This window comes from Hippocampus guttulatus, chromosome 20 (genome assembly GCF_054856545.1).
Source record: "Hippocampus guttulatus isolate MCC_2025c chromosome 20, RoL_Hgut_1.0, whole genome shotgun sequence".
Lineage (NCBI taxonomy): Eukaryota > Metazoa > Chordata > Actinopteri > Syngnathiformes > Syngnathidae > Hippocampus > Hippocampus guttulatus.
In genome coordinates this window covers 3,547,764-3,568,726 of record NC_141280.1, presented here as the reverse complement: position 1 = coordinate 3,568,726, position 20,963 = coordinate 3,547,764, and the positions used below count along the sequence as shown (strand labels likewise).

Below are 20,963 nucleotides of genomic sequence, written 5' to 3'. Positions count from 1 at the left end.
AGACTCACCCTGGTGAGGTTGCAGACTCTGAACAGCCTGCTGATCACATCGCAGTCCATTGAGCAGGACATACATTCAACTTGGACCGGCCCGTAACGCAACATGCCTTCTTCGGGCCAGTACTGGGGACAACCCTGTGTAGGTGATTGCATGTTAAAATGAGAGAAAAAAAACCCCGCACTGACATGGCTCCGCGGTGATGCGAAAAGTCCACCGTACCTGCGCTAGGTCAATCTCATTGAGCATCACAAGACTGGTGCACCCGTAGTCGTACACCAGGCGCCAAAAGTCTTTGACGGTGTTGGGCAGAGGGTGCTGGGTGACGATGAAGGCGGCAGGCTGTCTGTAGCTCTGAGAAATAAACGACACGGACGAGAAACCTCAGCTGAGACGTGTTGAACGTCCCGCGCGCAGGGCGAGGTGGCTCAAACAAACATGTTCCAGATGCTTGATCATATGATCATGCAGGAGAGCGGGAGGGGCGGGTGAGGAGCATGCGCCACAGACAAACACGTCGACTAGGGTTTACTTCGTATTCCGCCTACGTAAGCCTGTCAAAATGAGCCGACGCGACGCAGCCACAGGTGTAGCACAGGCGTCAATGGCGTGTGGAGGGGGAAACATGAGGGAAGACAAACGCGCGTGGCGACGGCAGGCGTGTGGATTCAGAGGGTGCTTATGGCAAGACGTTGAACGTGGGGGTGGGGGGGACTGGTGCAAAGACAGCGAAGCCATGAAACAAATCCAGTATTGGAATATTGGAAGTGAAATTTACCTGCAACTCCTCTGACAGCTTGGTTAAAGAGAGGCCAAAGTTAAGTTTTAACTAAGACGGAATTCTACAAAACCGCACTCGAGTCCTGAATGTTGGGTTTCGTTTACTCACAATGTAAACAACCACTACATGTCCTCACCTCGCGACCAAGTATTCTTCATGAGAACTTGGTAGGATGGCAGAGGAAGAAAAAAAATGCCACCATACATTTTATCTGCCAAATTCTTATATTGTGCTTAGAATGCTATCAAGACTTTTATTTTGTCATCCAAAATGTTGCGCAAGACTTTTGAATCCAAGAAATGCGGCTCCTTTCCTAATGACGGCGGACCGCTTCCCGTCGACATCCTTCTCGTTTCTCATGAAAACAGGCGGCGCTATGCCACTCCCGAGAAACCGCGGTGTTCCTTTGACATCAGTTATCAGAAAAGTCCAACTCTTCCTGACAACAGCAAATATCACATCGAGATGCTTGACATTCAGAGTACAATTTGGATTTTCCTCCCCTAGCCGATGTCATAACGGCGACACGTGCAGGCCGCTGTTCGCGGTGCTTTTGCACTTTCGTTTCCCTTTTCGTCAGAACCTGGATTTGTCTCTAGCTTTCTTGTGTGCTAAAACCACAAACACAGCATCACACAAACAGGGAGGGGAGACTGTATGTGTGCGCGTGAGTCGTCGAATTAACGCGTGCATCAAAATTTGGGATGTACTCGACTGGTCAAAGGTTTTAGAAAAACATTTCGGTGAGCCATTTTTTACGGTACTGATTTCTTGCCCAACCGCAACACTGTTCAACGGCTTCGTCGACTCTTCTAAAATGTTTGACCAGTAGTGTCGTTATTTCCGTATCACTTTTGAGTATTCCACTTGTTTCCTATGCTTTTTAAAACGGCGTGAAACCAATTTGCCAGGTGGGACGTACGGTATTGTACAATGTCCGAGGGAACGGTGCTGTTTTTCGTCGCGGGGACTTACATCCATGAGAGCCGCGTTGATGTAGTTGCTGCTTTCCCCGTCTATTGTGATGAGGAAGGGCAGGCACCGGTCAGGCGGAAGACCGTCCACGAAGCGGTTCTTATCCTGGTTTCTAGGCAACAACGCAATGCTGCAGTCTTCGGGCTGAGGCTGAGGAGTCACCGAGTTTAAAGTCTGGAGGGACAAAGCGAGAGACGATGCGGTGGCGTGAGCTCCGTTGCAAATGGCGGAAGTTGTGGATTTTGAGTGCCTGGACCATGCGTCGAGGGTGAAACTGAACAGCCAAGTCAATCTTGTAACAAAAGTGTCAAATATACCCCCCATCATAACAATGACATCTTATTACCTGGAACTCATCCTTCAGGTGGGACGAGTTGGTCTGGGAGTCGATGCGGATGAGCTCATAGAAAGCAGCTTTGAATTCACAAACGGGAATGGCCGTTTCCCCGCAGAGACAGGCCTCTAATATGGCATCGTGGATGAATATGTACTGCTCCTGGGGAAGGCATACGAGAAGCGTGTTTTATCGTCACGCGCGCACACGCGCACTCTTCCAAGAACACAGTGATCGTTGGTCACAGCAACTTGTTGGAGGTGAGAAAACAGACGTTGAGTGAGAGGCGGCAGGTGGCAGGTGGAGTTATGCAGATGACTGATGAAAATTCGAGGTACTATTTTCCAAATCATTTGGATTGAAGGAGGCTTCTCCGATTTCACGACTTCACTCGTCTACAAACTAACATATAAATGGGTCAAAACATGGAACACGGCATTACAAATTAGATCCGGGTGGGTCTTAAAAATAGTTGTCTCTCTTAAAATAACTCGGCTTTGTTATTAGCTTCATCCAAAGGAAGAATTTCGTCATCAAGAAAGAAGCCACATTTAACAAGGAGTGTGAATAGAGCGCACCGATACTAATATAGGAATGATTTATCTTATTCATAATATAATAGATTCATTCACATGTCTACCGATTCTATTTTAAGAAAACAATGATCCCAGAATGCAAATCATTGCAAATTGTTTCTTTTAGCTACCACCAGATAGCAGCAAAACCACATTTTGCAAATGAAACCAATCCTAGTCTCAATTCACCTCTGGAGTTTTTATACACACCACATTGTCTTTAAAAGAGGAAAATAACGTAACCTCTTTGTTTTTTTTCTCTTGCTATCCTGTTTTTGCCATCTTTATGTCCCGTTGCTACTATAAATATACGCACTTGAATTTACCGTGAATGGAGTGTGTTGCAAAGGTTTGCATTCACAACACTGGCGTGACAAGCGGTGAGTCAACAGCACAGACAAAACAGATGGACGATGTTATGGATGGAGTCCCTTCAGCCTGTACCGTGCGTGTCCCGAGTCCAACAGTGGTGGGTTGTTTACCGTGCCTGGCCCTAGCATGTGGATGCAGATGGATGATGGGTAATGCAGTCACCTCAGTCTGTACCATGTTGATCCTCCTGGACCGAAGCGCCTTGACGCAGTTGTAGATGTCCACCACGCCTTCCCGCTCCGCCATGTCTAACATGATGTCAATGACGATGAAGCAGCCCGTGCGTCCTGCCCCGGCACTGCACACAGACAGCACAGAATTAAGTCTTTGGATTGCTCTTTTCTATTGACGATCCACACATGGGTGTACATTTGAAGGTATGTCGAGTTTTATTTTCACCTGCAATGGACCACGATAGGCCCAGCGGAGGGTGGATTGGAGATTTTAACCCTGCGAATGAAGGAAAGCAGTCCCGTGGCGTGATACGGCACTCCATGATCGGGCCAGCCGGTGAAGTGGAACTGCTTGACTTCTCGCACCTCGTTGAACCCACGCTGGGGAGAAAGAAACATGAAGAACATCTCAACACGATACGTGCGTTTTGATGGCATACAAACTGTGTTTGGAATCGTTTCCTATCCACTGTATAGTGTCCTATGAAGTTAGTTTGCCTTCTTGTAGGTTATCCCCGACACTGTATAGTACTCTGGATGCTGTTTAAAAATCCCCCCCCCCAATTGGACTGTGGAATGAACTATAGATCACTACATAAAATAAAAAACAAACCAAAAAAAAACTCCAACACAGCCAACAAGTAGCTGTGGAACACGATTTGACAACTCACTCGCTCCAGTGTGAATGTGCGGACCACATATTCGGCAAGGGGCTCCACCTCAACAAAGGTCACCTTGAAGTCACCGTACACCTCTGCGTCATCCGGCCAGTACTTGTAGCACTTCACCTGCCATCAAACCAACACACAAAAACTTAGAATTGGCTGGTACTGAATGAGTTAATTATATAGGAACCATTGTTAAATATTTGTAACACCCGGGAGGAGAAAGCACAACTTACCCTTCCGACCTCAACTAGATTGGTCACCATGACGATACAGGCAGACTGTTCCTGCCACACCATCCTCCAGAAATCATAAACGGTCTCATGCACAGGACCTGCAATCATAAAGCTTCACCTTTTAGGGCTTGGTTAGGCCAGAAATATTCCATTTTACATCCGTTTGTGTTGTTGTCGATGTCATTTGCTTGAATGCGGCTCACCTTGAGTAGCAATGTAGTGGCTTGGTCTCTGATAACCCTGCAAGCACAAAACAAAAGTGGATGTTACTGATTTTCAATCCCAGTCCATTTCAACGGGATTGTCGAAAAAGAACAGGTCAGGCTTCTCCCGCCTACAATCGGGCCATCATGATGAGCATCACCTCCGCAATCTACACTCACACTCCCAATTAAATTTGAGCTCTCCAGTGAGAATGGGCTAGCAGAGGATGAAATAACGTCCAATTGAACTGAATTACCGTGCATTTTTAAACGCTTAAGACTCAACAGGTCCTGTTAAAAAGAAGACCGTCATATTCAACAGATGAAGCCGTGTGATCAAACGTGTCACCTTTCCAACCGTCACGTGTGCACATGGCAACAAGGGACTGTCATGTCCAAAGGGTATGAGACACAGAAAGGGAGTCGACAAGCGCAGTGAAAGCGATGCAAAGTGAGGGAAGAAAAAAAAAAAACAGCGCGAGATGAGGTGAGAGCTCTCAGACGGCGAGAGCTCAAAATGGGTCAAAGTGGAGACAGAGCCTGGCCTTGAGCATTTGACGGCTGCTTGGTGCATGAATGGATGTAAAACGAATGAAAGAGTCCACAGTGATACTTACATCCCTGTACAGCCAAATCTACAGGCCAGGCCACAGGCAGAAAGAACGAGTGGAAGAAAGAAGGAAGGAAAGAAAGAGAGCACAATAATGTCAGTGAGCGTCAACCGGAAACAGAAAAGTTGCATTGATGTGAAATGTGGATGGGCATGACCAAAAAAACAACAACCCCCCCCCCCAAAATAAATAAATAAAAACATTCTCAAAACTAGAATTAGATTAAATAGAAAGGACAAATCCTGAAGGAGAAGCAAATGATTTCTCATTTCATTTGACCAAGTGTCTTTTGTGACATTTTTAGAGCTCAATTCTGAGATTGCTGTCTTGATATCATCACAGATTTGATGAAGCTGGAAGTGCCCAGTCTACTAGTCCTATTTCTAGTCTGCCGTCAGCGGCGGCAAGCAATCCGGTGACAGTAGATTACATAAAAACAGAACCAAAAAAAAAAAAGAAAATCAAGTGAAAATTGTGACTGCGGGTGGAGAAGTGAAAGTGGGTGAGAATGACGGATGATAAAAAGATAATGCTGAGGGGTGATCGACAAACAAAGTTTGAGTACGAAAGGTATGAACTTGACGTCGAAAGACAATACTACGAAGAATGCACACGGCAAGTGGTGGGATGCGTGAAAAGTGAGCAATGGATGCAATTAAAAGTATAGAGGCCTGACATACGAGCGAGGGAGTGTGGTTTCGTTGGTTTCGTTGGGAGCCAATAGTAGCATTCGGCGCCTTTCCACTTACATCGATGTAGTTGGCGTTGATGTAGTCGGAGGAGGGGTCGTCTTCGATGGGCTGGAGAATAACCCTTGAATGATCATCTGAAGAAATACAACAGAAGGACGAAGGACGGGTTTGGAAAGGACAAATGTGAGCCGGTGAAGCAAAACAACCAATCAAAAACACGCCAGTATTGTTTCTCCTTCTATTGCGTGAAGGCCCCCTTTCTTCTTTTCTCGCAATTCATTCTCCTGGGAACGTACAAGTTATGCGATATCCATTTTGAACCACGGTTGCTTTAAAAAATATGTACTGGCTCACATGCTATGATGTTGCCATAACGGTTCTTGGTGCGGTTTTGCTCCTTCTTTGCCACGTCCCACGTTGCTGACTGGCCTTCGAAAAAACTCTGGATCACCAACAGCACACACAAAAACAGAAAACAACATGAAATGGGACATATGTGTGATCGTCTTCCTCATGAGGGTCTCGGGTGGGCTGGTTGCCAGCCAATGGCAGGATAACGCGGCCATACTAGCAAGAGCACCAATTAAGAGTTCTTGCCGACTTACTTCATATTCCTCCTTGAAGCCGTAGCTGTCGGACGTCTTCATCAAGTTGATGTGTTGCAAGAGGTCGGCCACTCTGATGGCGGGGTGGAGCTGTCCCGTCTGATAGGGCGATTCGGTGCCTTCGCAATGATAGCGGGGGACATCCAGGAGCCTGCTGTTCTCCGCCGCCGATGCACTGTGATTCTCGTCTGCGCGGGGGAGATTATTCAGAGTTAAAGATGGCCCCCTCCGATGAAGAGAAAAAAAAAGTGGGGGTAATAACTTGAGATTTGTTTCCACTTATATTATTGGTAACTTGCTTCTTAGTATTTGCATTTGGGTGCCTACCTGTAATTGGAACTACATGTCCAAGCAGCAGTAAAAAAAAAAAGAAAAAAATGTCAGTAAAATGTCAGACTGGGGTGGGGGTTGATTTGTCAAGGGTGTTTGTTGAAAGGGGCACATGTAATGAATGATGTCCTCCCAGACTGACAGGGAATGGGGACGTGAGCATCGTTGATAGATTATCCCACCAAAAAACGCTTACGTTTGTTTTTTGAATTTTAAATTGACCGTTTCCTTTGCCGCTGAACTGATGCCGATCCAGATGAAGACTACTTAGCCTGCAGTTCCCTGAGTTGAGATTAGTCACTGATTGACACGGCGTATAATACCCAAGCTCGGGGTCGCCACAACCAACTGCCTCGTCTTCGCAACTACTTATTAAATGACGTTGTTTATTGCATCCACCCGATGCTTTTCTCCGCTCCGAGGACGTGTCAGCTCATTAATGGCTGCTAAGATTTGTTATTGCCCTCGCCAGGCCAATTAACAGTAAACCTGACCTGACAGCGTCTTTTTAATTCAAGACTTTGCCGCTACTCCCCCCTTGTCCTGTGACGCGATTGGCCGGGACAGAGTGGAGCAACACCTTTCAGTCCAAATTAAAGGTTATGAAACGCATGGGCAACACTGTTTGGTGGCTCTTGGGAGGTTTTGGAGGCCATCGGGGCATGTTCCGACTGATTGTGTTACACTGTCAAAGCCAAACTAAATCCAAGGCATGAAAACGGCAAACAACTACGGTTTCATGAGTTCAGAATAAATACCACAGATGCCAGTATTGACAACATACTCCCTCTTTTCTCAAGCATCAGTGTCCGCTTTGTGGAGCAGGGAATTACATGCCTCTCAAAACCAGTCTAAAATGTGGAAATAATTAGGTCTCAAAGGGGCGGTGGGGGTTTGTAATTACACGGACTATCCCAAGTGCTCAGTGGGAAAGCGAAAAGCATGGCCGGGCTTTGGCGTGATTGAAGTAACTGTAAACACGGTCTGCTGCGCTGTAAGGGGTTAAGTTTTCACGCGAGAAATATTGACAGTTGTCGTCTTTCGAGCTCTCGCGCCACAAGGCGAAATGTCTATTTCGCTGTGCTTACTCGTGACACTTGTTGTCGTTCCTGAGACTTGATGAGCGCCTTGTTGTTCAAGCTTAACTATCAACCCATGCACAGACAAATGCCGGCGGTGCAACGCACAAGAGACTCCGAGATGGGATGGACGCCGATGAGATCGGGCGTTGCAAATGGGAACTGTTTTTTTTTAACGGCAAACCAGGGCTGAATGATGCAAGGCGACAGACAAGACAGTGTCTCACGAAAGATGATGATGACTGGTGACCGCTACGGGCTATTCGTAGGGGTGAGAGGTGTGACATATTCAACCTATTGGGGGTCTCACCTAACACAGCGGTGGGGACCAGCGGATCGTTGGGCACTGCGGGGAGGAAGCACCGTGAAGAAATATGTTGGCAATTTCACGCTCGCTCAAATGAGTGTTAGAGGCAAGACGAGATTTTGCGCGACGAGTTCTCAAGGTCTGACTAGCGAGTGCAAAAGTTGCATTTCTACCACTTCACTTTTAAACACAAAAGCAACACCAACAGAAAAACAAGAAACCGCTCAATGTATTTGGTCTGCAGAGTCCAGATGTGTTGTTAAAACGAATCCTCTGACGGATAAATGCATGCACGAAAAATGCAAGCTTAACAACAGGTTGAGATTTTGTATGACTATTCGGCTTCATGTAACTTATGATGATCGGATGAAAGAATAAAGCAAGGTACATCTGCTGTTGTGGTTGTGAGAGTCCATGAAGGTCACTGCCATGGGCTCCTCCGCGTGCAGAGTGCTCTGGTCGGCGTAGCTGCGGTCCATGGCGTTGACCATATGCGTCATTTCCTGGCGGGTGGTTCCGATGGCGTCCTTACGCTTCTTTGCGAGCTTCCTGTCAGGGGGACGGAAAAAGACCAGCGGAGTCAGCCCACAGTTAAACGGATTTTCAAATTGGCATCAGCTGGCCTGCAGGACACTGCTAGTATGGTAGCTTTTTAACATGAAATAGACCGCATTTCCTCACATAGTGGCTACTTATTGTCCAGATATTTATACATATTGATTAAAAGTAATTTCAACTGAATAAAAGTAGGATTAAAAAAAAAAAAAAAAAAGGACATGCACAACAATGCCGCGCAAGCACAGATGCTACTTGTCTGAAGCTAAATTGCCGGATACTAAATTTCGTTTCAGTCGGTACTGATGTACTGGCTAGCAACAGAGATCAAATGGGCTGAGGTAACCGTCTAATGACCATTGGTGAGGGATAGCGTCTATGAATTGAGGCGGTCGTAGCTCGCGACCCGATGCGTCTATTTGACGGAGGCATTTACAATATTTGCTTTTATTGGGAAGATAGCCACTTATCTGAGGAAACGAAGCGTACCAAGTATCTAGCCTAGCTGTGGGCTGCAGGCGGCCGATTCAAGATGCAAAGGAAAAGGAGAAGAAAAGAGGAGAGGAAGAAAACAAAAAAGAAGAGGAAAAGAAACAGGCAAGGATGGCAGATGTGAAATAGCAGATGGCAGCATGTACCAGGCTCAACTGAAGGAGCAAAGGGGGACGAAATGACCCTTGAACTCAGGTTAGCCAAAGACAAAACCTTTCTTAGTAGGTGTGCTGCCAGAAGAAAAAAAAGTTGAAACGCCCGGTCAAAGGATGTTCGAGATTAAAGTATTTCTTCATCTGACAGCAGGCATTTGAAAACTCCCAATAGGAGATAAGGCACAGCATTGACTCAACACGCTACTGATTATAGAAGTCTCGTTGAGGGTCAGGTCAGACAGAGTCGAGCATTATGAAAGGAAGAGATGCATCTTCGCCGGAACACCTTACTATTTCTCTCCAAAGGCTGTTGACATACAACAGAGTGAAACAAAGAAGTGTTTGAAAAAGCGCAAAAAGAAAATGAAAGTGTTTCACGGAGGAGGAAAAAAAACAACCAATTTGCGATGTAAACAGTGAAACGGAATTCCCAGAAGGCCCAGTACAAAAAAAAAAAATAAAAATCCAAGGAGAACAAAGACCTGAGCAGACTTTGAGCATGACAAAGCAAGTTATGCACCCTGAGCCGTCGTACGTATCAGTTCAGGCAACTTACATCCCATTTACTGACACGGCGCCGGCCGAAATTTGATCAAATCTGAACCACGTCTTCAAATGCTCGAGGTGAATCCAATAATAATTCCCCTTGGAAAGTTTCACTAAGTTGCCAGACTGATACGCTGATACGGTCTGACTTCTTCCCCAGTAGCCAGGTGGGAAACATGCTGCGCTCTTTTCTTTTTCTTCTTTTTCTGTGACCTCATTTGCCCTCAAAATACACCAACAGCGAAGGCCACAGACACGCAACGCACCCACAGAGCCACACTCTCTGTACTGACCAAGTAACGCAAAATGTCTGGTCAATGGAACAGGACAACTACGGAGAGATTGATCAAATTTGATTCACTTGGCGTCGTCACTTTTGGCCACCGAGAGCAGGCTTAAAGAGCAGAGAGAAAACAAGTAGTGCGGAGAAGACGCGGAACCACCACAGGAGCAAAACAAAAGGCCTCCCATAAAAAAAAAAAAAAAAAAACAGGGCGCAGTGGTTCAGATCCACTGTCAGCAAAGAGACTTTAATGTCCATGATACCTGTGACTTGATGGTCGGATGGATGGTCACATGACTACATGCACACAGAGCTACAAGTCACAAGTGCAGCATTCTTTTTTCAAATAACACGCTCGGGCCCGTGTGGTCCCACTCCGGCCTGCTTTGTAGACAGCTTGGGCCCTTTAAGCGAGACGTCTGCTTCAGAGCGACTTTGGAGCATATGTGGAGGACACCGGGGCTGAGGGCAATTCACATTCAGTTCAGTCTTAGTTGGACTCCAATCTCCGCTTTGGTTTTGTGCACTTGTCGCCGCTTTCTCCATTCGTTCCGTGCTACCGAATACGTGAAAGATTGGAATGTGAAGAAGAGCTGCTACGACTGAGGCGGCAGTGAATTGTCCCCCACCCTGGCAGGGCGTCAATGAGGATGGCTTTGGCTGGTTGGTCAGAGCTGAAAATGTGTGTTTTCTCTTGAAAAAAGTATACTGCATCTTTAAAAAAAAGAAAAAGAAAAAGAACAACATCTAGCCACTAATTAGCCCAGTAAGAGATCGGCAGCTGGACACAGCTGACTGTTGGCTCGCTTGTTGTTTACTTACAGGTAATAAGAGTACGAATAGTAGGTCCTCCTGGGGTTGTGAGCCAATCAGAAAGCAAAGAGACATAAGGGTCATGAATATGCAAATGAGGACAATACTGTCCCTGCAGGTCCCAACCAGCAACAACAGAAACAGAAGAAAGCATCTTTGGGACATGCAAAAAAAAAAAAAAAAGATTGTTTGCAATACTAGGGGGCTCTTTTGCAAAAAATTCAGTTTCAAAGCTGAAAACAAATTCCAAAAGAATCAAATGACTGGTCACAATGAACTCAATACAAGCCGCTAGACTTCCTTTCTCCGGTTTCCACTTTGTAACCATCCTCGCAATCGTTTGCTGCCATGATTCATCCTCAAGATTAGAGATCGATTGGATGTTTAACAGGTGTGGGGTCAAAGCTTTGCCATCTTCGTCCCACCATTTTAAAGATGCAGTATTGCTCAAAGTTCGAAGAAGGTTCAGTGACGATGGATATTGATCTCCCCAAAGATTCTCAACCAGAAAACAGTGGTGATCATTTGATCCACATTCTCATAAATCAAAGACAAAAAAAAAAACATTCCAACCCAACTGTTGCGGGCATCAACATTCAATATTTCATTTCAACACTCGGTTTTGTCTTTTGAAGCCTCATGGAGCTTGGCGACAGTTCCGTTGTGACCTTCAGCACTTCCGGTGACGTGATGTCACTTGTTCACATTTGAAAAAAGGGGCTGCTGCTGGAGCGTGGCTAACCTTTAGTAAGTTGTAGTCGTTCCGTGTCGCCACATGGTGATGCTGTGCACCAAACTATAACCGACAGCAATACAAGCGCCTCCATGTTGCATTCAGTCGGCAAAAAAATATTTTAGACACTTAAGCAGCAGGCTGATGTTTTGTTTTTGTTTTTTTTGGACCACTTGGTACTCACAGTATGTATAATTACGGATATGGCTGCGTGTTTACACTGTGCTGCATGAATGATATTGATCCAACCACATGACCTGAGTGAGCTCAGTCACGACCTTTCCGGCAACATGATACGTCCTTTGTATCGCGCGTGTGATATGAATTTGTTTTTGTATTTGTAGACTATATTACAATTGTTAATCAGATGATTCCGACTGGGGGGCTCACGTCTGCCCCTTGGTGGGCCCGGTGACCCCTTTAAATATTCAGCATATGTTTCTTCCTAAGTAGCTGCGGTCTCTTCCGTCTCCTCCACTTCTCGCCATACGAAACCTTTATTCGTTATCACCTGCTTATTACTTAACCTGACTTTGAACATCTTGCCGTGGCGTAAATTTCTTCTTTCAAGTAGTTGTTTCTTGAAGTGAGGGGTAGACTTGTATCAAGTGTATCCCCCCCCCCCCCCCCCAAAAAAAATCTATCACCAAGAGTGCCTCTACAGGGAGATCAACGTTCATGGTGGATGAATGAAGGATGGTGCTACGACAGCAAATATCGAGATGAACACAACAAGAGAATGTGCACATTTCCGTCTTGGCACGTTCTTTCACCTGCATGCGTGCGCACGGTGAGGCGACGCCAAGGTTTCGGGTCTGTGTCACTCACCTCTTCTTGACCAATAAGATGGCTACCAGCACCAGGAGAATGAAGACGAGGACGCCGGCGCTGATGCCGGCGATCTTCACCACGCGGTCCGTCTGCTTGGCGGGGTCGGGGATGACTTCGGGCTCCTCGGTCGCCCCTTTGGCATAACGACAAGTCATCAGTTTTGTGGTTGGCTCTTTGCTATCTGAGCATGAACCGCTGATTTCAGTTCATTCAAGTCCATCATTTTCTAGTTTATGAAAAGAACGAAACATTTACATCACTTCTGTAAAAGAATGGGGTGCAAAAGTTAAAAAAAAGTACATATTTATCATCGTCTATTACTGTGCAGCCTTCTGTAAAGCAAATGTCACATGTGGGGGGGGGGGGGGCTGTCGAAATACCACCAACTTTGAGCGTGTTTGCGTTTATATCAAGACTTTGATATTCCTGCCAAAATAAATACCATGGTAACAGTCATTCGTGACGCAAATATAGCCAAAGCGTCTGTCTGGGGATCTCAGAAATATGAGTATTAATATCCACACTCAGCTCATTAAAATCCACTTGAGTGCATTTTCTATTGCCGTTTTAATATAGTCCCCAATACAGTAAAAAAAAAAAAAAAGCACATAAGATGGTTCGAGTGGTTTCTGTCCATGCTCCTGAGCTCCCGCATACAACTTTGCCTTCATACCGTTGCTGATTATTTCAAGGAATTTCAAAGAAAGCAAATACTGTCAAACTATTTTTCACGAGAACAAGACGTGGCGTCGTCGTGATCCTGTTGATCACAAAAGCACGGAGCTGTTTTGATGCTCCTCATCTCTATTTCGTGATCTCATAACGCCGTAACTGTTTGGATTGCACCGTCAGAACATTAGCGCATTAGGATCATCCAAATAATCCAAAATAAAGACAAATGCAAAACTAGATTTCATGCCGCGTATCCATCGAACGCTAATCCACTTACAATGCTAAATATCAACAAGATAAACATAATCTCTTGTTCTTTTTTTTTTTTTATTAGAATTTTCATCTGCCGCCTTGTTTGTAAGCATATTATCTGGTTCTAAAATGTTTCACACGCAGGGGTCTTTGAAAATGCAACATTATGTAATCTACAGCATAAACGCTCTGGACGAAAGGACACCAAATGATGCACTTATATGGTGGATCTTGAGGAAATTGAGATACATAGGACGGCTACTCAGTGTTAGTTTATCAACATGAGCGTCATTGTTGGTATTTGCGCTAAAATTGTTTTAGGGATTATTTTTTGGGGAAGACATTTTTTATTATAAATAAGTATTTAAAAAATGCTCAAAATAGATGCCTGATGGTAACCCTGTTCAGCGGGCTTTGTTGCACTCAGACATGAGAGTAAAGGGGGGGGGGGGGCGGCACACACACACACACACACACACACACACACACACACACACACAGTATTTGAAAGGTTCCAACTAAGTATGACCTCATCATGCCCGTAGTAGCTTTTAATTCCTGTAAAAAATTATCCAGGTCAGTACACTCACACTCACACATACATACACGGAGCAAAAAGTCCCCGAGGCGGCGATGACAATACACAATAACCGAGATGACCTAATAGGACCACCAACACTTAATCCCCCTTCCCGGATGCACGCCTCAGCGCGCGCACACTTGCAGACGGGCGCAGAGAGAGAAAGGAGGGGACAGTCGTCTGACCTCTGCGACCATTAGTGTGCCTTTCTCCCTTATCACTGCGGGAAGATTTCAATTCTGTCACTTCGCTCATGTTTCCAAGCGGCCGGGCCACACGACGAAAGGGACAATGACCTATTTAATACTCGGCAACTATCTGCAAACACAAATCACAAGATGATGACACTGGTAACTTGAGCTCTCCTAAACTGTCCTCCAATTTGAGAGGGAAAATGAGACACCACACGAAATGGAACTGAGCCACCACTTGGGGACCTCATACAGTTTTCTCTGTGTGAATTTCCCCGTCCATGTGTCCTCAAACTAACCCCACGGCCTACAAGAGAATTTGATCCACCCCGCCACACATTTTTACAAATAAAACCTTGGACCAACTGTCGAGGACTCAAAACATTTCACAAATACGCATAAGGTACTCTCATACACACGACTGAAATGCTTTCACAGACTACTGAATAGTTTTTTTTTCTGCTTAGATACACGCTACAACATTTTCCCCCCCACTGACACCCAACTGAAACACCGCTCTCGTAGCAACTCGAGTTGCAAGGCTCAGGCTCCGCCCCATAGTCGTCAAGATTTCGAGTCAGACTCGCCATTGGCCGAGCTGCGTGAGGGGGCGGGGTCTACAGTGGCTCACTTGACAGGCCAGAACCGAAAACGGTCTAATTTCAGTGAGCTGTATTTTTTTGATCCTCGGAATGTTACGGACGCCTTTACTGAAACACCTGGAAACGATTATAAATTGTGAACATAATAGTATCCGGCATACATTCAAGCCAGTTTTCTTTTAATCTCCAGTCTAACAAGATAAGATAAGAAAACCTTTATTAGTCTCGCAATGGAGAAATTCCAGATTCACAGCAGCAAAGTTATGAAAGGAAGAAGTAGAACAACAAAATATAGGAGCTGCTGGAAGGCAGCCACTCACGCGGCGCCATTTTGAAGTCAAAATAACAAAAATAACACAACACAGCACATAGGACACAGATGTCTCCTGACTTTAACATGCTGTGTTGTCTATTTACAGTTCCTTACAGATTTGTGCAAACTTCTTAAAACGGATGGCTCTGGATAATAGGTGAATAATAATGATTGCAACCAGAAGCAGTGACTTCTCTCTATCGAGCTGTCCGCTCCATAACCCAGCCGTTATGGCGCACACAACTAAATCCACTTTAATGATTCTTTCTGCGGTCATTAAGGCTGATTGTACTCGAAATAATGTCCCTTTTTACAGTCTGGTTTAACAATCCTTCAAGGTCTAGGGGGGCAGAGCCTGGTCTGTCAGTTCAGTGAAGGCTGACAAGACTCCCCCTTTTTTTGGATTACGATAACGACACAAATGCGTGCGTGCGCCGACTCTGACCTTTCCTCTTCGCCATTTCACCGAAATGATGTTTAAATTTATGTCATTAAAATATGGACTATCGAGATCCACAATTCAAAGACCAACCGGCAGACCTTTTCACATCCAAGAGCAGCTGTTGGAACCGCAAAGTGCTCACAGCACCGCCATTCACTTGCCACGTGCTTTCTTGCCATGTTGTGTTAACATGCCCCCGCCCCAGATGCAAACACACACACACACACACACACACACACACACACACACACACACACACACACACACTCCCATACTTATCCGCGATGTAACCTGATCCTTTCCTGAAAACATCTATATGCGTCTGTCTGTATTTCCAGGTTAAATAAGCATCTCCTGAAGCCAGTGCATTAGGCTGTCAAACATATGGCCCCAGATTAAAAAAAACACACATCACATTTAGACTCCGCGCACGCTGATCCTGCGCGTGCGCGCGCACACACACACACACACACACACACACACACACACACACACACACACACACACACACACACACACACACACACACACACACACACACACACACACACACACATATTTCTCTCTCTAGCATTATATTCTCTAATACTCATGATGCGGATGTCCGCTCTTATGGAACACTCCGCCCTTGCTAAGAGGATGATAACTTGTTAATGCAGTTCACAACAATCTGTTAGTAAGAATAAACAGCTTTAAGAGGGAGGGGAAAAAAACTCCCCATCTAAACAGACTGATTTCATTGTAACAACAACAACAATAAACAGGAGTAGCACAGTAATACGAACACTTTTTCATTGTACTGAATTAAATTAAATGTTGGTTCTTACCTTTAGTGGCAAGCCTCAAACACTGGGTTTTAGTTTCCTGAAAGGGAAAAAAAATACATCAAAATTACAACACGAGCAGGACTGGATTTTGATAAAAATGCGCCCTGCCATTTTTGGCTTTTGATGAGCGCCCTCGTAGCAGAGCACAACCCATTGTGTTGAACGATTATGTATATTCTGAGCACGAATTATCAGACGTGATGCTTGATCGTCAAAGTCCATATTAGCATGGCATTGTAGACCAATTCTAACATGAGAAAAACATTATTTCGTGAGGCATTTAAGTTCCAAAGAAGCTTTAGCAATAAGGCCTCTAGAAATATTGCTCGCCGGGTGTTCAGCGAGTGCTCATACGAGTATTTACCCGCTCGGTGCTGCTAACGGCTTGAAAGTAGATGTTGTAGTTCTTCCTGGGAGCCAATGGAGGATTCCAAAAACCCTGAGGATTAAAAAGCAATTGACCATCAGACAATAGTTTGACTCTCGCATTCACAAATGAAAGGGACATGCCTGGTATGTCTTGTTGTCTCCGACCGTGAACGGGAGGGGCTCGGGGAGGTTGCTGGGGGACAGCTGAGCGGCATAATAATACGGGGATCCGCCGGTAGATGCGCTGTGATAAGAAACTGGAACCTGGGTGAGCAGGTGTGAAGCAAAACGCGATGTCAGTACAAACTGTCATGACAGCGTGGAAAATGAGACGACTATTTTGTAAAGGATGTTGATCACCACCTCAAAACAGTCGGAGGAGGTTTGGCGACGAGTTCGCCGGGGATTGACTTCCTCCACGACAATCTGGTACGCGCTGGGACAAAATCAAATCAAACGTAAGGTTTCTGGGTGGATTTGGTCACCAGAATAGCGTGTTGCTGATGTAGTCACCTGACAGGTGCTCCTTTAGCCTGCGCAGGTTTCAGCAGAACAGTGATGGTTGTCGCAGTTTCATTGAGAAAGGCCTCTGTCCCATCATACTCATCTATGGTTGGGGCTAAAAAAAAAAACAGATGACACGTTAGCATCACAGTGACATAAAACCCGTGACGTCCTATCTAATAATATTGTATGGTGGTGAAAAAGGGCTAATAAACATATTTCCCACCTGAAATATTTGTTGTGACATTCAAGGTGGTGGCAGGACCAAAGCCCTTGGAGGTGGATGCTCGTATGGAGAGCTGGTAAGTGACGCCCGGGTGCAGCTGGGAGAAGAGGTGGTGGGTGGCGTTGGAGGGCAGGGCCGTCAGTCCCGGCCGCTGGAGGGGTACTGACGGATCGAAGGAACGCAGACCACTATAGCCGATCTGTGGCGGGACAAAGAGGGAAAATGCACACCTTCATGATAGGTACTCAAGTGGCGCGGCGATCATCGGGATGGGATTCGGCATCGGTCCGAGGCTCGTCGCTGCCGATCACACACACACATACACACACACACACAAAAAAAAAGATCACTCGTAGCTCTTATTTTGCAGCCTGCAGCCACGAGAGACCGCCTGTGTGGAGAGCAGTATTGTGTCCCACTTCCAAATTCAGAAGGCGAAAAAAAAAGTAATCCCCAAAAAATAATTGTGCCCCATCGGACTGAATGAGCAGCCTTTCTTAGCGGCGGGACGACACCAGGTACCGCCATCTGCTCTTAAACTGGCGGCCACTATTTCACCGCCGCAGCCCTGCCAGAGATTGATTTATTCAATAATCCTTCGTTGCAGCTGTAAAATAAACCTACCTCATATTGGATGATGATTCCATTGGGCTCCGATGGTTCCTTCCAGTGAAGAAGAATTCGATCCTCAAATGGTGTGGCTCGAACAGACTGGGTGGGAACTGCACCTGGAACTGTAAAAGATGCATAGAGGTTCAAATTGCGCCGCCCAAATGTCAATAAACAAACAAACAAACAAACAAAAAACATCCCACCATCTTCATCTGTTTGGATAATGGTTTCATCGCTCTCTTTCCGTCCCTCCGGATTGGTCAAAATCATTTTGAGACTGACGTTGGTGTAAGGTGGTAGATTTCCGACGATGTGGCGCGGTGCTGCAAAGAACAACGTTTCATGATGTGGTCAGCAGAACGAAATGTTGCGAAGCCACCCCCAACACATTGTGTCATGCTGTAGCTAACCTTTGGGGTCCATGTCCAGACAGTCGGCTTTGCTGCGGTTGTTGGCCGTCATGTAGTGATAACAGATGGTGACGTTGAAGGTATGACAGCGGGTGATGTTGTAACCCAACGATTCCCAGTCCACCGCGATCAGGCGGGACCTGGTCTCAGCAATCTTCAGTCTTTTTGGAGTGCGCATGGGTTCTGGACAGAGAAACGCAAACCGGTACAGTTGGTACCCTTGGGTTGTGTACTGCATGTTGAACATGCATTTCTCCATTAAGAGTGGAGCTTCAAGGGCTACCCATCAACCTGCCATCTTGTTAAAAGCCTATCGGACATGCCTTTTATTTTAGAGGCACAGCTACCACTCCCCCCCCCCCCCCCCCCCAGCAGTTCAAAAAGGGTTAAAACACAATTTATAGTTTGTGTGCCTTAGCGGTTCCTGGCATTAATGTAATTACACTCGTGCAAACAGATAATGGAAAACATCCATTGCCTTCGGATACAAGTAGTGCGCAGCGTGCAGTGTTAGTCGGAGAAAATGATTACTTGTCATTTCGTGTTCGCATCGTAACAAATCGGCATCTCTCTAAGATGCTACCGAAAGCAAACCTGTGATAGCTTAAACCGAGAAAAAAAATATATATATAGTTTTCTGCATCCCTTCCGTACATGCCTTCTTTCTTTTGAGGAGACGGCACAAGGACACAAAGTTGTCGCTTGTGTTGACAAGCCATTATCTGTCCGTCGCTCACCACACATGCAAGACACATCGCTGACACACTGTTATTACCCATAAATATGTGTGTGCGTTCGTGTGTGTGTGTGTGTGTGTCCCCGGTGCCTGGAGCCATAACTCTGGTTAAGCTTGCACAAAGTGTGTCCCTTAGGTTCGGGGTAATCTTAGTTTGACCTAAGATTGAGGTCACTATTGTTTATGGCTTTGTATCGAAAGGGTCTCTTGTAAATCAACGTAATCTCCTCTGAATTGTGCACATGACATAGAAACCTCCGTAGCGCTGATAAGAACGTATTGTCAAGGGCAAGTCTCCAATCACACACACGCGAGCGCGGCCACTGTGGTTTGACATCACGATTGAAATGGCTCACTATTAGAATCGCATAAAGACATGAGCGGGGGGGGGGGATAAAGAAGATGGAGACGAGGGGAAGAAGACACCTCGGCAGGTCATCGTCAGTCGAGAAAACAAAATTGCTCGCTAATGTGAAAAGCTGCTCGTGGAGAGATGACGTTTAAATCGTCAAATCTGCCTCGCGTTCTCGCCTCTCTCCGTCTCCCCTCGTCTTTTCACTTCGCATGGCCCAATCAGTAATAAAAACAACCGGCTGCTGCGTGCGCCGATGCTAACGGCATCCTAAACGCCGTGTGGTATTCGTGCTCTTTCTCATTCATGATCACACAGGTAAGCCGTTGGATAATGATTTATTAATGGTCCAAAAGTTGCCCGGTTGAAAACACGTCCGAGTCCAAACCTGGACTGCATTTCTGAGGAAGTGACAACTTTCCAACCTGCCAGTGCGGTTTGATGGCCAGCGGTCTCGGTTGGCTTGTTTGGATGATAGCGTTCACATTTGAGTTCATTCGAACCAAACCAAATGAGGAGTGTGTGAACGCCACCGAAAAAGTCACGCCGCTCATATTTTTCCAAGCCGCGACGCTTCTCGCCCGCGTCTATTTGCTCAAAGGAAAGAAAGAACGAAGCAATTTAAGAGAGAAAATTAAACCCAGGCTATAGGGAGCAAAGGGAAGATAAAGGGAATGTAGGAAAGAGGAGGGGGCGGGGGGGGGGGGGTGGGGGGGGGGAGAAGACAACTGGAGGAGGATGCCTGGAACACGGCCAAAGTCATACGGGACCCGGTCCAATGGAAAACCACAGAGGCTGCCTTGTCCCCTTCCCCTCCTCTGGTAAACAGACAAACGGTCGGATTCATGTTGGAACTAAAAGGCTTTGTTCTCCACAGTCGGGAGCTTTGAAAAACAACAACAATACCAATAAACACCCAACAATAACACCGAGGACGGCGGGCGTCATATCAGCCCAACCCAGAGGTTGGTATTAAAACAACACAAAACAAAAGCGCTGGAATGAAACTAAATGAAATGGTCGTACACTAAGGATAAAAAAAAAAAAAAAAAAAAACAATCTCTCAACAGACACCGCAGGGAGAAGCCAGGCTGCATGCAGCCAGAGGCCCGTGGAATAAAAATGCTTTTGAAGAAAAACGGGAGAAAGGATGGGAGTGGGAGGGAGCAGAAAAGGCTGACGGGAGATGCGGCAAAATCCACGTTAATCTCTCCAATTAGTTCTCGGTAATCCTTCCACTGTCGCGAGGAAGAAACTGAAGTCATTCCATCCGTATTAGGCCCTCATTTCTACACATCTCCGCCTCCCCGTGGGCCTTCAAGATGCAGATTTGCACTTTCTTGCACGCTTTCATCCACGTTTGCTTCGGTCGGGGTGAATTACGCTGCGGGTCGTCATGACGGCCTTCGACATTTCGAGAAGGAGCAGGATGTCACTCATCCGAGATCAAAACGGCAAGCTCGTAAACAAAGTAAATGCGCGTTTATTGACTCCAAAGCCACTTCGTTGAGCTCGGTTGTGTTTTCAGATAA

General features: G+C 46.0%; 1 protein-coding gene across 19 annotated transcripts in view; it reads right to left on the bottom strand.

Annotated features, from left to right (window-relative positions):
• The window catches only part of ptprk (protein tyrosine phosphatase receptor type K), a 67,346-nt gene that overhangs the window by 2,535 nt on the left and 43,848 nt on the right, over nucleotides 1-20,963 (bottom strand). For 2 of the 19 annotated variants that reach the window (XM_086100202.1, XM_086100209.1), the window contains 28 exons: nucleotides 18,344-18,526; nucleotides 18,137-18,256; nucleotides 17,946-18,055; nucleotides 17,322-17,520; nucleotides 17,105-17,210; nucleotides 16,955-17,027; nucleotides 16,733-16,855; nucleotides 16,587-16,661; nucleotides 16,223-16,259; nucleotides 12,341-12,476; nucleotides 10,789-10,818; nucleotides 8,324-8,484; nucleotides 7,939-7,974; nucleotides 6,547-6,558; nucleotides 6,220-6,407; nucleotides 5,969-6,068; nucleotides 5,603-5,748; nucleotides 4,929-4,946; nucleotides 4,312-4,348; nucleotides 4,109-4,206; nucleotides 3,879-3,995; nucleotides 3,434-3,588; nucleotides 3,197-3,332; nucleotides 2,100-2,249; nucleotides 1,754-1,927; nucleotides 776-793; nucleotides 220-351; nucleotides 9-134 (listed from right to left, as the gene is read on the bottom strand). In XM_086100202.1, the coding sequence (XP_085956328.1) occupies nucleotides 9-134; nucleotides 220-351; nucleotides 776-793; nucleotides 1,754-1,927; nucleotides 2,100-2,249; nucleotides 3,197-3,332; nucleotides 3,434-3,588; nucleotides 3,879-3,995; nucleotides 4,109-4,206; nucleotides 4,312-4,348; nucleotides 4,929-4,946; nucleotides 5,603-5,748; nucleotides 5,969-6,068; nucleotides 6,220-6,407; nucleotides 6,547-6,558; nucleotides 7,939-7,974; nucleotides 8,324-8,484; nucleotides 10,789-10,818; nucleotides 12,341-12,476; nucleotides 16,223-16,259; nucleotides 16,587-16,661; nucleotides 16,733-16,855; nucleotides 16,955-17,027; nucleotides 17,105-17,210; nucleotides 17,322-17,520; nucleotides 17,946-18,055; nucleotides 18,137-18,256; nucleotides 18,344-18,526 (2,996 nt within the window). The remainder of the gene's footprint in view (nucleotides 1-8; nucleotides 135-219; nucleotides 352-775; nucleotides 794-1,753; nucleotides 1,928-2,099; nucleotides 2,250-3,196; nucleotides 3,333-3,433; nucleotides 3,589-3,878; nucleotides 3,996-4,108; nucleotides 4,207-4,311; nucleotides 4,349-4,928; nucleotides 4,947-5,602; nucleotides 5,749-5,968; nucleotides 6,069-6,219; nucleotides 6,408-6,546; nucleotides 6,559-7,938; nucleotides 7,975-8,323; nucleotides 8,485-10,788; nucleotides 10,819-12,340; nucleotides 12,477-16,222; nucleotides 16,260-16,586; nucleotides 16,662-16,732; nucleotides 16,856-16,954; nucleotides 17,028-17,104; nucleotides 17,211-17,321; nucleotides 17,521-17,945; nucleotides 18,056-18,136; nucleotides 18,257-18,343; nucleotides 18,527-20,963) is intronic. The other 17 variants (XM_086100205.1, XM_086100212.1, XM_086100203.1 and 14 more) reach the window with 17 other exon arrangements.